General features: G+C 40.5%; 1 protein-coding gene across 1 annotated transcript in view; it reads right to left on the bottom strand.

Moving 5' to 3' along the window:
• Positions 1-464: 464 nt before the first annotated feature.
• arap2 (ArfGAP with RhoGAP domain, ankyrin repeat and PH domain 2) overlaps positions 465-19,927 on the bottom strand; it is a gene marked incomplete at both ends in the record, with an annotated part of 129,342 nt that continues 109,879 nt past the window's right edge. The window contains 10 exons of the mRNA XM_083905708.1: positions 465-818; positions 1,350-1,457; positions 3,838-3,901; positions 5,853-5,888; positions 8,981-9,063; positions 10,542-10,678; positions 12,612-12,740; positions 14,876-14,993; positions 16,110-16,184; positions 19,471-19,548. Coding sequence (XP_083761834.1) covers positions 465-818; positions 1,350-1,457; positions 3,838-3,901; positions 5,853-5,888; positions 8,981-9,063; positions 10,542-10,678; positions 12,612-12,740; positions 14,876-14,993; positions 16,110-16,184; positions 19,471-19,548 — 1,182 coding nt within the window. The remainder of the gene's footprint in view (positions 819-1,349; positions 1,458-3,837; positions 3,902-5,852; positions 5,889-8,980; positions 9,064-10,541; positions 10,679-12,611; positions 12,741-14,875; positions 14,994-16,109; positions 16,185-19,470; positions 19,549-19,927) is intronic.

Raw genomic sequence — 19,927 nt, forward strand, 5'->3', positions numbered from 1 at the left:
CTAATGAGTATTTTGTTTTTACTGTGGTAATGTCAGACCACATTATGTCAACATAAACATGCTATTTAAGAAGTCTAATATCATTATAAAGCTTTTGGAACATAAGTGCTCAGTAGAAACATACAAGCATGAAGCTAGCAGTTCAGTATTTCTAGAAACATCTAGGATTTGACGGCTGGATATATACACAGTTCATAAAAGTTTAGAGGAGTTGGTGTGTACATCACATTGTTTCTGTAGTGCTTGGGTCAGCGTCATGTCCAGCTGAGGTCTGCATGACCTCCAACATCTCCTGCACCTGTTCTTCCCATCCACACATGCATCAGCAGTGCTTTATATATCGGAGTTTGAAAGCAAACTCTTCAGGCTATGATCCCTCCCCCATGAAAACAACATACCATCGTGTTTACCTGCATCATGGTCTTTTGTTTGTTCGTCAGTCTTTCTTTTGTCTGTCATCCTGCTTACTTGTCTTCCTGCCAATCATTGTTCTTGGCACTGCGACCCGTCTTGTTCAGCACCAGGTTCAGTTCACTCAGCAGATTTGATGGCATCATACCCCCCTCCGCGCCCGGAACAGGCTTTTTGGTGGCGGTTTTACTGCCGACCTTTGGAAGAATGGGCAGAGTCATGAGCTGGGAGTGTCTGGATGGGGACGGAGAAGGCAAACGTGGAAGTTGGCTGATATCTAAGGAACGTCTGGTGTTCTGAACGTTTGGGTTCTTGAGCAGGTTGTTGGTCGTGGCGGCCTTGTGAAGACCAGCATTGTCGGTGGAGCCCTGGTTGGCACCAACAAGAGAAACCCTCTTGTCGGGGACCTGAAATGCAGTAAGTGGATTCTGAATCAAAGCAAAAGGGCACATTTTGCAACAGTTTTTGAAAGCCTTTGCATTAATAATGCAGCCATGTGAGCAAATAAAATATTTCCACTGCCTGGCCAGAAAAAACAAGTCCAAGCCTGTGGGGCCAATGTTATGATCTAGTGTTGTTTCAGTTGGTCAGGTCCAGGTTCAGCAATGTCATGAGCTCAAAACCTGACTACCTTAATATCCCAGGTTTTCCGGGATATTCCAAGATGACAATGTCATGGTAGCAAGAGTTATCATTTTCACATGTGCCTGCCATAACAGAGTCCGGACCGTAACACCTTGGAGAATCAGTGGAATGTGCTGAAGAAGACTTTTCACAACAGTCCAATCATAAATTCAAGATCTTGGTGAAAAATGAACACAAATGAACATAGAAACATTGAATAAACTATGTCATCAAAGCTAAAGGCAGATCAACAACAATTTGAGTGTGGGACTTGTTTTTCGGGCGAGGCAGTGTAGAAATCCTACTTTCCTCACCCGTTTGCTGGTATTATGGTTGTGCGTTGGAAATTTGCGGCCGCCAGTCGCAGCACGCCCTGTCGTTTCTTTTGAGTTAACGGACTTTGAACAGAGGTCAGAACCATACTGAAGACGAACGACAAAAAACAGAAATTAGTAGAAGGTTAAAACCTGTTTGCCATATTTATTAATTGGCTTTTTATTATTATTCTTTCACTTTCTCAATTTTCCCCCACCTGAAATAGTCTATCCATGAACAATATGAGGTGTTCTTTGTCTAATGACACTGTCAAGTATATCAAAAGGTTTTTTTCACACTAAAAACGCTTCGATAAAAATGGTGGAAAGTATGATGAATTTGTTTTCCAATGCGGCTCTGACTTCTTTTTAACAATGTCCCCTTTTATATCACTGTGACCCTTCCAAGACCTATAGCCATCTCTTTTATGAACTCCTAATGTCATCACTGCCACAACCTGTCCTCGGACCTCTACTGCCTCCCCTCACCCCCCACCCTGACCCTCCAACAACCTCCAAATACACCAGCACCCAGTCCTAGTCTCACATGGAGGCCCTCAATCCCGGTTGCTATGGAAACTGACAGAGCAGGATGCTTGCCAACAGGTAACGGAAAGTAAATCAAGAACACTGAAGTGCTTTCAGTTCTCATCTTCGCATTCCCTCCCGTCCTTCACAAGAGGCCCCTGTGTCCTTTCGCCAATCCTCACTGTTGGAAGCTGACAATCGCGATATTTAGCTGGATTTGGGCGGAGAATCCTGATGTGATTAGCAGGCTCCAGTCTGCTATAGATTTAGTTGACGCGGAGCTAAGAGCTTCTCCAAAGAGCAGAGAGAAGTCACTGGGCACACTCAAGTAAACACCTTGAAACACTTAGAAACAGCAGACAAAAATTGGCTTCCTCTTTAGATCAATCCCTCTCTGACAACATTGGCCTTTTTTACTTGCCAACCCAAAACTATGGCACTAAAAGGTTTTTACAGTAAGCACTGGTGGTAAACAACGCTATGCTGCAGATGGGTTCCCATAAAGGAAGCCAAGCTGCGGGCTAACACTGACGAAATATGCTGAGCATACAATACAGAGCTGGGAAATCTTTGTTTGATCTCTTACTGTCGGATGAGCTCGATGTTCCACTTGCAGACATCGACTCGGAAATGAGCAGAAAACAGACGCATGCATTCAGCCTAATGAGGAAACAAGAGGCTTTTTTTTCCTGCTGAAAAGACGGCAGCAATGAATGTGAGATTGAAAAATAATGCAAAAAAATAAAGATGACGCATCCGTTGCTGCTCCCCTCCGTGTTTGCTTTGTCTTGCATTATTTATGTCATATGTGCTGTGTCAGCTACTGACGGTGACAACACTCGGCTCTATCTGGGGGCTAAGTACCACAATGTGATTGTAACAGTTCGCCTTGACCTTATTCTCACGGCTTTTCCACATAAAATGATTTATTGCTGAGTGACCTCGAAAACTTCTAAAGTTCTTTTTTCCTGTTCCTGTATTTCATCTGCCTAACAGCAGAGTAGAAACGGATGATTGGGTGAAAATATGACTTATCATACTTTCTTTTTTTCCCCACCCCAAGATATGGATTGCAAAGATTCCGACTGTAATCAAACTTATTTTTCACCTTAATAATTTCGTGCAAAGAGTGCAGTTTGCTGATTTTTTATTTTAAAAAATCCTGTTTTTGTGGTCCTCCTCAGTCTTAGTACAGGAGATAAAACACACGATGTTGACTTCCACACTCATTGGGACTTCACAATGCGCTAAATTCCTGGAATTGTTGTCTCGTTGTTGCTCCGTTTTGTCCGTAAAACAGGCAAGAGTGCTGGCGAGGGCAACAGCATATGAAAGTTCTATTCTTGTCTCCAAAGTGCAGCACAGAGTTCTACACACTCTTCCAGCCTCAGAGGATTTATCTGTCCAGAGGCTACATGTAATATATACGGCAATGTGCCTGCTAGAGCCTGCAAATGATCACTTTTCCAAATGCTAACCGGTAGCCTCTGTGGCTGATGTCATTTCCTGTCCCTTAAGTTTCGTTTTACTTTTTTATTTTTTAAGGTGGACCTAAAGAGATACTACTAAACAGAGCGTTCTGAACAGGGCTGTTTTGGCAGCGTGATTGAACTGCTGCAGAGCTTCATCCTTATGGTATTTTGACCAAAGCATTTCACAGACATGTTCATTAGGACACCAGGGAACTAGTTTAACTTAGAGAAATAGGGTATAATATGACCCATTTAAAGCCTGAATATGTGACCTATAAACATATGGACATCCCTAATACACAACGTAAGGAGTTGTGTATTATTCCGATGGTAAATTACCACCTGCGGCACAGCTCCGTGCCGTGTGAGCACAGCTCCGTGCCGTGTGAGCACTAAGGGTTAAAAGAGTTGAAAGAAAAAGAAGCATAGTTTTCCTGCATGCTTGAGTTTCCACTCCCTCTTATATCTCAATTGCGCATCAATCTCACCTTCATCCTGATGATGTCCGTCACCCAGCTGACCTGCATCTCTCTCTTCTCGCAGCACAAATGCCTGAGGAGGAGAAAATCGCGCTCACGTCAGTTCCTGATTTACACCTTGTCATTTTCCTGAACAATTTTTAAAGAGGCGACTGGATTTGGTGAATCACTGCACTGGACATAGTTTCTGCACAGGAAAGATCACGGACCACTCTGAATACGCTTGGTGAGAGGTGGGCTGGCCGTCATTACCTATGATTACACGAATCTGCGGCAGAAAACTACACATTTGCAGCAGTGATAAGTGCTGTGAGTAACAATCTAAAATGATAAATTATACCTTTCATCTTGTCAGATTTATACAGTATTGTGTTTTTCGTTTTTGAGCGTTTGAGCGAGGGTCATGTAATACACCGTCTTGATTTTATGTAATTATAAAATCTATTCGAGGCAGAACTGTCCTTAACACAAAATAATTGTTGAGACATATTTTAAAAAATATTTTAACCATTACTAATTGAGCTAAATATATTATACGTTTCTCTTCTTTTAAAGGTATAGTGTATAAAATGTAGGTGAAATTAATTTCATTTGGCAAGAAATTGAAAAACTGAGCATCAAAAGTGACTTGGGAGGGAAAGGGGAGGTTAGGATTACAACTACTAATAAATGTTACTACATTTTACACACTGTACCTTCAAATGAAAAGGGCACTATGTTTAACCTCTTCTTCCCCAGCCCTCTTTTTGGAGTCCATGCTCGAAAATGACATGCCCAAACTAAATAGAGTAAAACTCTGCAGTTACAAGCTCTATGTGGTTTATCTTAGTATCAAAATAAAGATAATACTTGTGAGATTTCACTGTAGATGCCACTGTGTCAAGAGTATTTTTTCTCTCGCCTAAAAAAATATTGCATTTTAAAGTAAATATCACCTTTAAAATATGCAGTAGTGGCTTAAAAACGCATGGAGGTCACGTAACATGTGGACATGAGCTGTGCAAAGTCTGATGCCGCTGAAGTGAAGCAGGGTAAAATGACAGAGGTTTTAGTTAAGAGATGTCTCTTCGTTCTCTCGTTTGGCACAGTTTGGCACCATGTGTGCCATTTGAGATTTCTTTGGTACCAAATTATTAAACCCATTTAATTTTATTTACATGTCAGTATTGGTCTAAAAAGAACTTTCCAAGCTAAGTGAGAAGGTACCGGCGGGCATCCGTGAAGAAGAGGTTAAAATGTAGCTTTTCTACAGCAAGGTAAAGAAAAAAAAAATGAGAGTAAGAGTATGATTATTGACAGCCCATCATCAGTCACAAAGGTCAAACCAAAACACAGCAGTCTGGTTTATAGTGGATGTCCCTAACATGACTCCACTTTTCACCTACAGTACAGACGTCACCTAGCAACAGAGCTGGAGATGGACAAAACATATCACTGAGAGCATGAAATGTTTAACACGTCTACCATTTGCTATTCACTGGCATTGAAACCAAAATCCTTCAAGCGAATATCTAAAAACTAACATTGACATATTCCATTGTAATGCTGTAAAATACTATAAAGATATTTACCCTGCCCACTGGTTTATCTAGCTTTTTAGCCAACATTACTGAGATCTGCATCAGGATATTTAAGCAGTTAACAAAGAGTCTTAGCGTCTTAGTGTTGAGTGTTTTCCATTCAACAGCTGTACCTTTTGATTTAATTGTACAAAGTTTAAAGTTGGTATCAGAACTTTAATTAGTTTACGTTAAGTTTTTCAAGGATTTAGGTGGCTCTTCATGAGTGGAAACTTTAACAGTTCACGTTGGAGGAACAATGATGAGCAAAATCATTTTGTTATGTCACTTTCTGTTGACCAGCAGTAATAGAATTTAAGCGTACCAATGTTCCTATGAATAACCCATTTAAAGCACTAAGGGCTTGAACTCCAGGTTCTGTTTTTTGAGACATTTTGGGTGCAAAATGCAAAAGCCGCCATACTCATCAGTGGGCGAACAGGAGAACGTCCGTTTGGCACTCACCATTGCTGTTTGTCGGAGTAGACCGTGAAGCCCCAGCTGTTGAAGCGAGAAGGACATGAGTCAAATTGAGCCAAAGTATTTCAACTAAAATGTGCAGAGAATGTCGTGTTAAAGATAGCAACAGGTCAAAACCGTCTCATTAAAATTGAATAAAGCTCTATTGCAACTGAACAATTGGATTTAATTAGCTGAGGTTATTCAATGTAGCTCCAGCCCACATGTTGATGCCCATACCTCAGAATGCTCGGGGCGAAAGCATCCAAGCTTATGCTGCTCTCCTATGAAGCTTTATACCGTACAGTTTCTTGAAAGGTTTGCAAGACGCAACGCATAGCGAAAAACATACTTTTGAATGTGGGAGAATGTGTTGCAACACAATCTGCGGCATATGGAGTGAATAATCGCACACACTGTAGCACGTGTTTGTGTTAATCTGTGCGAGGTGAGGAGCAGAACAGGAGCAGAGAAGTGAGTGAAGGAAGAATACAGTGTGAAGGATGGTGGGGGGGGGCTTAAAGATGGAGAGCCCACAGCCTGAAGCACCACTCCAGCGAGTTGCGTAAGGCAGACGATCTGACCCGGCAGTGGGCCGCTCTCACAAAGACCTCAGCCTAATGAGGTACTGAAGCTCTGCCTCTTCTAACCCTCGCAATATGACTCTTCATTCTCCTCAGCACTCTCGCTTTACTTTATTCACCGTGCGACTTCTCCCACAGCTCCCTCAACAGTATATCTATAATACCACGCTGTATCATTCTTTCCTTCTGTCCCCTTTTTTCCCCCTCTTGTGCTTCATCTCCCATTTCTCCACTGTTATCCGTTTTTTTTTTCCCTCACCCCTAAAGGACTGTGTGTACTGCAGACAGTCGCTCGCCGGACTCATTTTTCACGCTTGGACAGACTTGAAATTCTGACATTGGGAAAATTATGAGGAATCGTAATTGGGTAATGTGAGATATGGGGTTTTTGGCGCCTCAAGACATTTCCTCTTTGTTTGACCAACAAGAACTCCTGTGGGTTTGGCATGTGTCATAAATTACAATCATAGAAGGTCATTAAAATTAAGCAGTGGCTGCAATTTTTTTCCACCCACAGTGGCAGAGTTTGATAATTTGTATGTGTTAGAATGTGAATGCATGTAATCTGATTAATTACAGTGAAATATAAGGTGGGGTCAGAGTGGCTTGTGCGCCTCCACAGTGTGGCTGAACTTTAAGGGAAGTAAAATAGTACTATTTCTATATATGTATATATGTATATACATATATATACATGTATATGTATATGTATATATATATATATATATATATATATATATATATATATATACACATACATATATATATACATAAACATATATACATATACACATATATATATATACACATATACAAATATATACATATACACATACACAGATACATATATAAATATACATATATATATATATACAAATATACACACATTGATTTTATCACATTACCAGCATACTTGAAAATGAAAAAAAATGCATTGGCTGCCGATATAATTGTGCGGCCTTATTTTCAATATGTTACTCAGTGAACACAAAGCTGTACTGTGACATCACAAATCTGTTAAAAAGTCCCAATAAGTTACTATCCCCAAATTGCTCTGCCATACTAATAGGTCAGACACAAACTGTTGTACATTTGCACGCAATAAAGGAAAAAAAATATACCAGCAATACTTAATAATCACTAACTTGTCTTAATTAAACATTTCAGCGTATGTGCTCTGAATGTGCAGCAGCTGTTTTGGTGTTTATGAGTCAAAATATGATGAACTATGAGGCTGCGCCGCATGAAAAAAAAAACGTGTTTGTCAGAATGATTTTACACTTGTATTACTTCAGCGTGGTTCAGTGCAGACTGCGTGATGACGATAAGTGGAAATGAAACCTAAACCACCTGATGTAGTTAATTTTTTTTTCACAAAACATCCACACATTAATACTATGTTACATTATGTGTTGAGCTGATTAAATCATCATGTACTCATATTTGATTAGCATCATGCTGTGCTAGTTATAATATCCTTAATCTAACCTGAATAACTGTTTCCATGCAGTCGCCTTGTTTATGAGATCTGTGTTTATTCTCATATTCCATTAAGTACTTGATTCAAAAATGGTGCTTTTAATTAACAGCCCAGCCTCTTTCACTTGAACGCACTCGTGGCAGCATATGAACCCGTCAGCCACTTCATAATGTGTGTACAGGTTGTAAAAAATATCCTGAATTTGCTTCAAGACCGACATTTGGAATCTGTACACTGTGGACATCTTGACAATTTTTATTTATTTTCAACATTTTATGAAAGTGTGTAAAAGTTTAACCCCGGATTTCCACTGGACGCGTTACAGCCGCGGCACGTCAGTGCTTCGTCCTCTGTCCAGTGTCAATCCCCACCGGGCGTGATACAGCAGCGGCGCGGTGCCTTTCACGTAAGGTCGCACGATAATCTTAAACGGATGCGAGTTTGCGAGATCCCGCGATAGACTGTGAGTATAAAGTAAACAACAACAACACAGCTTCTTTTCATTCTCCGACGTGGAAGAACTGTTGATCTGGTGTCATAAATGATTTTATGTTTCTCCACTTCAACAATCGGTCTCTCGTCGTACATTATGACTCTCCGAGACGCTCTGATTAATTGACTGTTGACCTGGCAGCACCGGTCACGATGTAATGTTGATGCGAAGTTGTGACAGGCTATATGACCTGCGTATTGTGTTTTATTTTGAAAGGGGGGCGGAAATTTTTTACTTTGATTCTGTGTCGCTTTTCCTGTCTGGTGCGAACTGCTCTGTTGGAATTTGCGCGGTTCAGCAGCGGCAACGGCAAAAATAGAACTGCCAGTGGAAATGCTCTCATTGATTAGGATGGAAGCGATTTGAAACGGCGACCGCGCCGCTGACGTGCCACGGCTGTAACGCGTCCACAAGTGTATACACACATATATATATATATATGTATACATATATACACACACTATATATATAAATATATATGAATATATGTGTATATAGATATACGTATACACATATATATGTGAATTTCATATTGTCAATTTCTTTTTATAATTGTGTGTGTGAGAGTGCAGTTTACCCGGTTGGAGGTTTGAGCTTTTTCCTCAAGCCAAGGTAACATTTCACAGACTTGAGCAGGATCACTTTTTCCGCTTTAGTGCTCTGAAAAACAACAAAATAAAACAAATTAATATTTTGGATGACTAACGGGGGGGGGATGGCAGAAGCAGAAACACAATGCACACACCTTACTAAATAAACTGCAATGAAACTAAATGCCAACAAAAGATTTGTGCCATTTGAAAGCAAACAATCGCTGTAAATCATTACCAGCACAACCCCTTCTTCCAAGCAGCCAAGAACAAAGCAGAGGAGACGACGGCAAACTGAATCAAAGTTATCGCTCGCCTCCGACACCTACACATCACAGCCCAACACGCATTTCTGTTTCTTCAAATATAATTTGGACTAAATATAGACTGAGGAATAATTGTACAGAGAGGCTGAAGAATATCAATTAAAGTTACAGTAACACATCTAGTTCACTTTGCAGTAATTAGGCACATTCTTGTGCAACCTGATATTTAAAAAGCTTTAAAAAAAAAAACTGTCAGAATCGCTGCACTTCTATCACTTCTTTTCAAATCCAAGGGCTTAAGGGAGAAATAAACAATGTGTTCTTCCTTTTCAGAAGAGAGTGGCAAATCCGCTGTGTTGTATTCTCACCCTTTATGTGGAGATTTTGACAGATATGTGGCCATGAAGGGTGGGGAGGTTTGGTTGGAGTTAAAGGGGGCATATTATGCAAAATCAACTTTTTAATGATTTAAATCCTTACATTTGGGACTCTGGAGGTCCTATCAGTCGGCAAAGTGTGAAAAAAGATGACTCACTCATGTTTTTGTGCTCCTCCTCAGTGTAAGTACAGCAGATAAAACACGCAATGTTGACTTCCGCACTCATTGGGACGTCACAAGACGCTAAATTTCCGGAATTGTTGTCTCACGGAGCTCCGCTTTTGTCCTAAAACACGCGAGAGTGCTGGCGAGGGCAACAGTATCTGAAAACCGGAAGTCTGTGAAAAGTTCTATTCTTGGCTCCACAGTGCAGCACAGAGTTCTACACAAACTTCCAGCCTCAGAGGATTTATCTGTCCAGTGGATACATGTTATATATGACAGCAATGTGCCGGCTAGAGCCTGCAAATGATCACTTATCCAAATGCTAACTGCTGTTAACTCCCAGTAGCCTCTGTGGCTGATGTAATTTCCTGCCCCTTAAGTTTCGTTTTACTTTTTTTTAAGGTGGACCTAAAGAGATACTACTAAACCGAGCATTCTGAACAGGGCTGTTTTGGCAGGGTGATTGAACTGCTGTGGTGCTTCATTCTTATGGTATGGTAAAGCATGTCACAGACATGTTCATTAGGACACCAGGGAACTTGGTTAACTTTGAGAAATAGGGTATACTATGACCCCTTTAAATCTGCATAGTTGCAGTAATGTTGGCTGCATTCTCTTAAGGGAATCTATTGCATTTTTTTCAATTCACACACTGCACACACTGCTAACAACAGGTCCTTTGTGTTTGCATACAAACAAAACCCACAGCAGAAAGTGTTGAAATAAAAGCAAACTTACTTTGATGTCTCTGTAGAGCAGCAGCTTCTCTTCACGCAGCGCGACATATTTGTCCTGGAATTTGTGCCCCGACAGCAGTTTGGGGGATCCGTCACTAAACTTCAGATAGTCGCCTTTAATATACTGTTTTTGGTCGTCTGTAAAACAAATCGAAATGCGGATAAGAGCCCGAAGCCGAGCAAACAACTGGCGCTGAAACAATCAGTCTGTTTAATCAATATTTGCAATCTACATCAATTCTGGGAACTGATTTATCGTGACAAGTCACTCGTGTAGCAAAAAAAAAAGCAAGAAAATAACCGATTTTCAGATTTGTAAATGTGATGTTTACCGTCATCTAAATATGTCATGACTAATTATGGGGATTTGTAATGAGCAATTTCCACAATGTTCTAACATTCTTCTCTCAACACTTTTTTTCACAGTCTAGCTAATGAACTCAGATTTCACACAACCACAAACACAACCAATATGTTTCCAAATGTAAATTCATTTGAAACTAATTCAATGCATTCACCAATACGGCGGCTAAGTTTATATGAAATGCTGTGTATGAATAATGTACCAAGTTGTGAATGAATACAATATTAGGATGTAACTCGTGAAACCAGTTCTACAACGATAAGTATGTTTGTGCAGTCTGTGCAAAGTTATGAAGGTGCAGGATTGTTCTCTGTCAGACAAGTGTTGTACAGTTTTATTGCATTTGGTAGGAAGGGATTTTCTGTAGCGGTCCTCGTGACAGCAAAAGTGCGAGAGAGCCTGTTTGAGAAGGTGCTTCACTGTCTCTCCAGTGCGTGGTGGAGAGGGTGGGTCCGGGTTGTCCGTGATTGACAAGAGTTTGTTAAGTGTCCTCCTCTCCACCAGTGCTCCACCAGCAGACTGCAGTGAAGGACAGAGTGCTGGCGACATCTCCAATGTTTTATTGCACACAGCGAAGGATCTCAGCTTCCTCAGGAGAGGAGGAGTCCACTCATCAGCTTCTTGGATGCTGGTGACCTTCTCGATCAGCCCAAATTTGATGTCGACTCCCAGGTATTTACCTCCTTCCTCTGATCAATAACCATCTCTCTGGTCTTTTCCACTTTTCACAGCAGGCAATTTCATACAGACTACTCTACAAAATCATCTACCAGTGCATTTACTCCTCCTACAGTCCATTCATTATACACCCAACCACTAGGGTCAGGGAACTTCTACAGGTGGTGAAACCTAGAATCGTACTGATGACGTTTAATGTTTAATGGTGCCTTCCATTGACATCCGGAGTCAAAGATCTTCACCTCCGAGTTGAGAAAATGGGAAAAACTGGGCGTACACGCATCTCAGGCGAGACATTGTTAGCAATACCCATCAATAAAATCCCTCTACACAATATTTTGCCCGCACAAACATTCTACAGATAGAAATTGAACATTACTATTTAACAGACTGAGTAACTGTGAAATTAATATGACAGAAGTGCAATTAAAAGTAAAAGTAGCAGCCAGGTTTGTGAGGTTGCTCCAAACTTATAGGTTGGAAATTCTGATTTCCAACTACAACTGGAGCGCCATAAGGTGAGCAGGAGAGGAGCTTCAATGTCAACAACCAGCAACTGCTAATTATTTAAACTTTTTATCCATGTTATAAGGCTAACTTTTTGTCAGTTAGTGCTTGAGTTAGCATTCCCAACAATAGTGTTTGATTATGATTATAGACCTCCACCAAGGGGGTATTTTGCCCGAATTTGTTTGTTTGTCTGTGTGTTAATGACCAACATAACTTGCAAAGTTACGGACAAATTTGGATGAAAGTTTCAGGAAATGTTGGCGTAGGTCTGCGCTCTCCGAGTGCTTTTCTAGTTATCATTAATATTGTTACTTTAAGTGGACCGATTTGATCATATCATGATGCATGCTAATATACAGTAGATCATTAGACTAAGTCAGCTGAAACACATGCATAACGTGTTGTGATGGAGATATATGGAATATTTTATACCCACTGCAAACCCCACACATGCAAAACACTGACAATAAGGGATTTACCTTGACAAGGGTTTGAAGGATAAACAGCAACTGTCTTTACCTTTTCCATCAGTCACTCTTTTAGCCTCGGAAAACTTCTTTATTACAAGAAAAGCAGAACTTGGAAAGTCCAAGGAACTCCACTCCAACACCTGTTCAAGAATCTTCTCGTTGTGGTGCAAAGGTCGCTCTGTTAAGAATAAAAAAAACAGCATCGTGTGAAATGAAGAAGAATGATTAGCAGGTAAACGTGGTGAGAACGCAGCAATAGTCAAAGCTGAAATGGTCAGGAATGTCAAACACCCACATCATTTATGAATTATTGACATCAAAACACAACCTCTTATCGTTAAATCCTAATTCTCGTTAACCCAATAACAAAATTATGTTGTTGTTGTTCTGCCCATTTTTCATTACTGAGTGGTTCAATTTATCTGCAGCACATCAGGACCTGATTATAAAAACACACTCATGTGCAAAATAGACCTATTATCTCTTCCTAATTGGTGAACAGGGTACGTGCTGTCAGCCAGAAAAAAAAGAGGGAGATAATTTGTGTACCACCACGCCTGCTCTGATCCCATCTCTACACACTGTTTTTCATAACCAAAGGAGGTAAAGAAAAAGCCACAATGGCATAACTTATTCATAACAGCGGGCTTATCTTTCCTCTGGAATCTCCTCAGACATAGGCCATGGAATTAGTTCCTCGTTTCCCAACAAATATTGTCTCCCCTTTTCTGCCTATTGTCCTCGATAACAGTGTTTATCCGGCACTATCCCCTCAAAATGGCTAATTAACGCACTCTTCCCTCCCCTCTTTATGGATTTATGAGCAAACGCTGTCACGGTGCCGCCTTCAAAACAGCTTGACTGTTGACTCTTTTCACAGACATACTGTCGCGGCGTGGAAAATATGCTGAACCGATGGCAAAATATATTCAGCATTCAACGCACCTTGGCTTGTAGGAGGAGGACATCGTGCCCTCTGTAACTTTTGCGAGGGAGAAAACAAAAACAAGGGTGCCGTGTAAACTCTCAGTGAACTGATGAGACGTGCACAGGGACTGTCAGCTGTAGGAAAACTTCGCGACATGGTCTGTGCTTCCTGTGCAGTGATCACATGTGTGAGGCACGAGGTGTCATCAGAGCATATTAATGCAAGATGAGGTGGGTCAGCTCCCTAGGCCGATTATGCAAAAGAAGATTGAGGTAATTCTATGATATATGATGGTAAAGATGATTAATTCATGTGCGTATCATCAAACCGATGGCGGCTAATTTTTCAGTGTTCTCTCATGTTCACAGAGACTGCTTCATTAGTGAGATAGCACAGCACAGCAGCACCGTGAGGTCCTCTGACGAGACAAAGTGTGATCTTTGCATGATGTATGTTTGCAGCTAATGCTAATACTGATTAAGGAATAGAAAAAAAAAAGCTCCTTTTGATATACAAAGGCAGATCTACACACATATTATAGGAATGTGGTTCGGTTCATTTGTAGTCACGAATGTTAGTGTTTAGCAACAAAAATTAGGTTATAAGTAAGGGCAAGGCATCATTTTTCTCTGAAATGATGTTGATTCTGTCGATGTTACAAGAAATGAATGGTCACTTTTAAAACTATGTGTATCTCATATGGCAGCAGTGCATTTAAACTACTTCTGGTCACTTAATTAAGTACATATGCCAACTAAATATAGATCAGCAGTTAAATAGTCTGCCATTAACTACCCTGCCACAATTAACGCCATTTAAATCATATTTATTCCTCTTTCTGATGCTCCGTTGAAGTTCTCCAAGCTACTCTAGCTACTCCATGCCTAAATGCATGGAGTACTTATACTGTGAGTTGTACCTGTGGCCGTGCGGCAATGTCAAGTGGTACAAAAAAGGGTGCACCTACTAAAGTGGCTAGTTTGCCATTATCTAAAATACAAGAATAGAATTCCTCTCAAAAGTGCCAAGTTATTTCTGCACAATTGCTCGTTTCACATGGTCAGATTTGTAAAGAAATGGACATAGCTCGAACATTCCAGTAATTTGTGAAGTTTCAGCATGAAATTCTTCATTTTGTTACAGACTCAAGGCTTGAAGAGAGGTAGGTGGTGATTTTTCTGATTTTTAAAGGCATGAACGTGATTAAGTACCCAGTACTGTGCAATTAAAGAGCAAAGATCTGAGAAAAGTCAAATAAAAATAAAAGCAGGTCTAATTTCTTATTAAATACTTGGAATCACCAGTGTTTTTTTGGGGGGAATGTTATTTTTTTGACATGAATGTGTCTTTATAAGAATGAAGGGGTACTTCCTGCATGTGTCTACCTAGCTCTCCATTTTCAATGACTTCAAAGGTGGTCCAGAGGTCATCGGCATTGAAGGCAACATTCTTCATCGTTAACGCAGTTTCTGCGAGCTCCATCGGACGCATGCTGGGAGAGACCTACCACAAACACAAAAAACAATATAAACAAAATAATAATAAATATATTAACATATAATAAAATAATAGACTAAAAAATATAATATGATAATAACGACAATACTAAAAAGGAAGAGAATTACAACGAGGACGACATTTGACCGGCTGCGGATACCGTAGCGCTCAGGGAAGGGAGGGGGTGAGCAGAGGAGCAGTTCTTTGTTGTACATTTCAGCCTCTCCTCTAGATGGCACTATAAACTACTTACTTCACCTTTAAGAAGTGATTTAAAAGAGTTCGCAGAGTCCTTATCTTCTTCAGCAAAGGTATGGTATCCTATGGATTTGAGCCTTGACTTTGGAACAGCCAAGAATGCCATGCCTGAGGATCTAGGGCTGCAAAGTGGCTCGGGGTCATAATGTCTGACATGTAGCTCGGGGTCAGACGCAGATAAAATCGATCAGTGAAATCTTAAAATATGTGAAGGACAGCCAGAATTGGGGTGATGTGACATTGACTGTTAAAACAACAAAGCAAAAAGAAACAAACATCTTGAATTAAAAGAGCTGAGATCATAAGCTTTATGGGCCAATAACACCACCCTCTTCCTTTGTAGACACATTCAATATGTAACATTTATTGCACAGATATTTGACTCGCAGCCGTGTACACCACGAACTGATTAAATACTTGCAGCCTCTGTCAAGTTATTAAGTGTACCAGAGCAGGATTGAACTAAGCAAATGTTCTACCTCATTCCGCAGAGGGAAAGTGAAGTATTAAAGTCGAACTGTGCTGCAGAGCAATTGTCTTTAACCCCGTCCTGACTGTGCCACAGCTGTAAAAACGGAATCCATAACCGACAGCGACCTGCGTGCCTCATAAAACGCAAATACTAACACAATTAAATCAGACATTTCTTTGATTAGTTTGCTTCTGATTTATTTCACTGCTGATAATCATCCCCCCTCAGGTTTAAACCACAAACTGTCTCCATTCCATCAACCTCTCCACCTCTCATTCTACCCCACTCTTCGTTCTTGCTTCACCTGCCTTCATCCCACACTCCAGCTCCCCCTCCTCTTTTCACCTCACCACTGAGGGACCAGACACACACATTAACACACACACTCCTACCTTGATTAAACAGCAGTTCTCTGGCTCTCTCTTTTCCAGGTACACCTCGAAGATCAAGTCCCCAGCTGGAGAGAACTGAGGTGGGAAAAAAGAAAAACAATAGACGTAAGCAGATCAGTCGAATTAGACACAAAAAAATGTAGCTGGATTAATTGGCTTATCTCCAAAATGTGTTGGCTGTGGTGCAGCATGAATCTAAATGGAGAAATGTCGAGAGGATTGAAAACCAAAGGTGTTTTTTTTTGGCTAAGTTAACCCAGCAGCTATGACATGAGAGACTGAAACACCCACACGCACACCTGTATGTTTCGCCTACACTAAAAGTGCCATCCACCAGTGTTAAATTTTCAGTGTGATGTTTAAAAATATTTCCACACCTGGAAAATGCTCACAGGATATTAAGGAAACGTACAACGTGCCAAAATGAACAGTGTTTTAAACTAAATGTAACCTCTGTAAAAAGAAAGCAAAGACTTGTATGTGGCCTTTCTGACCGCTTGCCACTGCATATTATGGTACCTTTCCACAGCAGTAATCTTTACCACTTCTCATTATTGAAACTGTAACCTTTTTGTGAATGATAAACGCCTAGCAGGAATGAAAGTCGGTCGTGCTCACAAAGCCTGGAGAAAAGTACTGAGAGAGGTCAACTTGAATCGAGACAAAAATTAGCCTAAAAAAGAGGAAGGAAGAACTGTGGGTCCATTTCACAAATGGAAACACTGGCTTGAGGAGTATACAAGCTTTTGGCAGATTTCTACAAGACTGTGACACCAAGACCTCTCTCTCTCTGCGGGCATCGACGTAAAGTTAAAAGTAACAAAATGCATGAGGGAAATTATGGTTGAATAGAATGATTTCATGCTTATATTGTGTGTTTTAGAAGAAAGACGGTGTATTTTGTGACTTTGGGGTAATGTTTTAAGTAGTAGGTGATCTATGCAAGACATGCATTGTAAAATGCAGGTGGAACCTTTATAAAAAGGTTCTACCTGGAGCCAAAAAGGGTTCTCCTATGAGGACAAGCCGAAGAACCTTATATGGCTCTACTTAGCACAAGAGTGTGCTATCTGGTAATTTCAGTTAGTTTTCCAATTGTTTCCCATCACATGAATAGAGGGAGGAAGCCATCTCTGACTCCCTTGGCCCAAATGTGACACATAAATTACAGTTATTCAAACCAAACTGTAATTGTGAAAGATGGACAGATATGGGGCTATCTTGCTTCTGTGAGTACTGTTCGCTGTTCCTCTGCCGATTTCAGTGTAATGTGAGAGGAAGAAGATCAAGGTACACTCTACAAACATGGCATTTGTCACGTCAAAATTAAAGACAGGGAATCAAGACGGGGTGTTAATAACTTTCTGGTGAAGCACGCAAATGGAACACAGGGAAGTGTGTGAAATCACCAAGACAGCTACCAATGTCATACTCTCCCTGAACCCACCCTGCCTGTAAATGAAACTATTGATTTTGAAGTGCCACTTCTAACTTACAAGGCATGGCATTGCCTTCCACCTCATTATATCGCTGATTTATTTACTCCCAGAGTCTAGCCACTTGCAGGTTTGGGGGATCCTTATCATTCCCCGGCTAACAAAGGAAACCGATGAGGTCAGGACTTTAACCTGCAAAAAGGCAGAGCCATCTCAAACGAGCTTCCTGCAAATATTAAAACCTCATATTATTATTTTTTTTTTGCAGCTTCACATGGGTTCTATAATTCAGGCAGTTTAGACTAATAAATTAATATTAGTGCTGGGCATGTTAACTGCATTACTGGCATCAACGTTAACTCATGACGTGTTTCGATGACGATTGACCGGAAAAAGACGCGCGTGACATCATGTTTACGCGACTCCTGATTGTTAAAATTAGTCTCTAAAGTAAAGCTGAAGTTTAAAAACCGAGGCACATATACACAGTACACAGGTAACGCTGCTTTTTAACTGCCAGAGTTTAGCATAGAAGTAAGATGGAGTCTATGGGAAATATCAAACAAGCATCTTGGAAAAGTATCAGAGGCTTGAACAGAGGATTGCTCGATATGATAATGAGAATATGTGTAAGCCTTAAACAATGGGGTGCGTATTCCACCTACATTAAAAAATTAAATGCTTTGCACAGGTGTTTTATTTTCAGGGTGATGTTTAAAAATGCGTTGAAGTCACACCTGGAAAATGCACAGCATTGATAACAGAAATGAAAAGAAACCTGCAAAACATTTTCAGACATTTTTTACAAAAGTTATATCTACATAATTAAATATGTGCTTGAAACTCAGGTCAATTCCCTGCCCCGCCTTTTAGATTTCTTGGTTTTCTTTCATATAGCACTGTTGTTTCATCGTAATTATCTTTAAAAACTCAAATAGCCTTACTGATTATCTCAACAAAAACATCTCCCCCGTGCAATTACAATAAAATCAGCAAAATCTTTTGCAGCCCAAAACATGAATGGAAAAAAAAAGAAGAACATTAATTAGGCAGAAAATAACTTCAACTTTGAATCAGGCCTCTTCAGATTTATACTACAAAATGTGATGAGTTCATTTTATTTTAAAAAGGTATGAAAATGGTTGCCTTGAAAAGGTTAAATGTAACTAGGCTTCATCACTGTTTACGTTATACCTACTTGTGTTGATTTAGTTCCAACTAAATCTCCTCTCGTTGCAGATATTTTCCAGAGATGCAAACCACACCACATTAAAGGTACAGTATGTAAAGTTTAGCAGCATTTGCAGGTGGCGTTGTATGTTGCCGCCCTTTCAAGTGTGTTGGAGAGCCTATGTAGCCTTCAGTTGGCATCAAAATTCAAACAATGTTTAGTTTGTTTGTTTTCTTGTAATTACACGGTGATCCAAAAAATATCAATCTCCGTAGAGCTAGACCAGCTCCTGATAGAATTCCACTGAGTAACCCTCGTGCCCCAGAACAGCAGGTCTATGATGACATTGACAGAATGAAGGGTTGGGGGGGCAGAAAGGCGCAGACATCAACAACTCACTTCGGATTCCAACATCAGCAACAGCACGGGCGTGTGATTTAATTTATTTCTCCTCTGTTATCTGAACCAAATGTTTTTCTTGGAGGAGGCACCCAGGCATAAAGTACCTGCTGTAAAAGGTTAACAGGAAAAAGGGCCTTTTTTCCTCACCCGCCTTGTCTTCCCCGTGCAAAACCCCAACACCCCTACATTCCCCAATGCCCTTCGTTTTTTCACCAGAAAAACAACACCTTTTCAAATTAATCCCTGGTCTGAGGGAGAATAACACATGCAGGCGAATCAATACAAGCACTCACACATACAAACAGACAGCACCCACTGGTGATTTCCATTTGGGATCTGTGGGTCGACTTACTGTGGTGTCCTTCTTGTCATTCCAGCGTGCAATGAAACTATTCTCTATCTCCATCTGTTGCACCTGGTCCTCATTGACCTGTTGCAAACAAAAACACAGACAGTTACACGCGCACACACACACACACACACACACACACACACACACACACACACACACACACACACACACACACACACACACACACACACACACACACACACACACACACACACACACACACACACACACACACACACACACACACACAGTTCAATTCAAACTTTCAATTCAAAAAGAGAAACTTTCTGATGAAGAAAACAACATGCGAGAAATAAGTGCAGAACTTCGGGTGATTTTTCTTCTTGTTGATGCTATTATTCTGCCGCCGTTATGTCTGTTATGTGTATGCGTCATCTAAAAATGGATTCTGTCAAGCAAAATGATCAGTCCTGACGAAGGGAGCATTTGTGTGTAT

The sequence above is a fragment of the Microchirus variegatus genome (genome assembly GCF_963457635.1).
Source record: "Microchirus variegatus genome assembly, chromosome: 2".
Classification (NCBI taxonomy): domain Eukaryota; kingdom Metazoa; phylum Chordata; class Actinopteri; order Pleuronectiformes; family Soleidae; genus Microchirus; species Microchirus variegatus.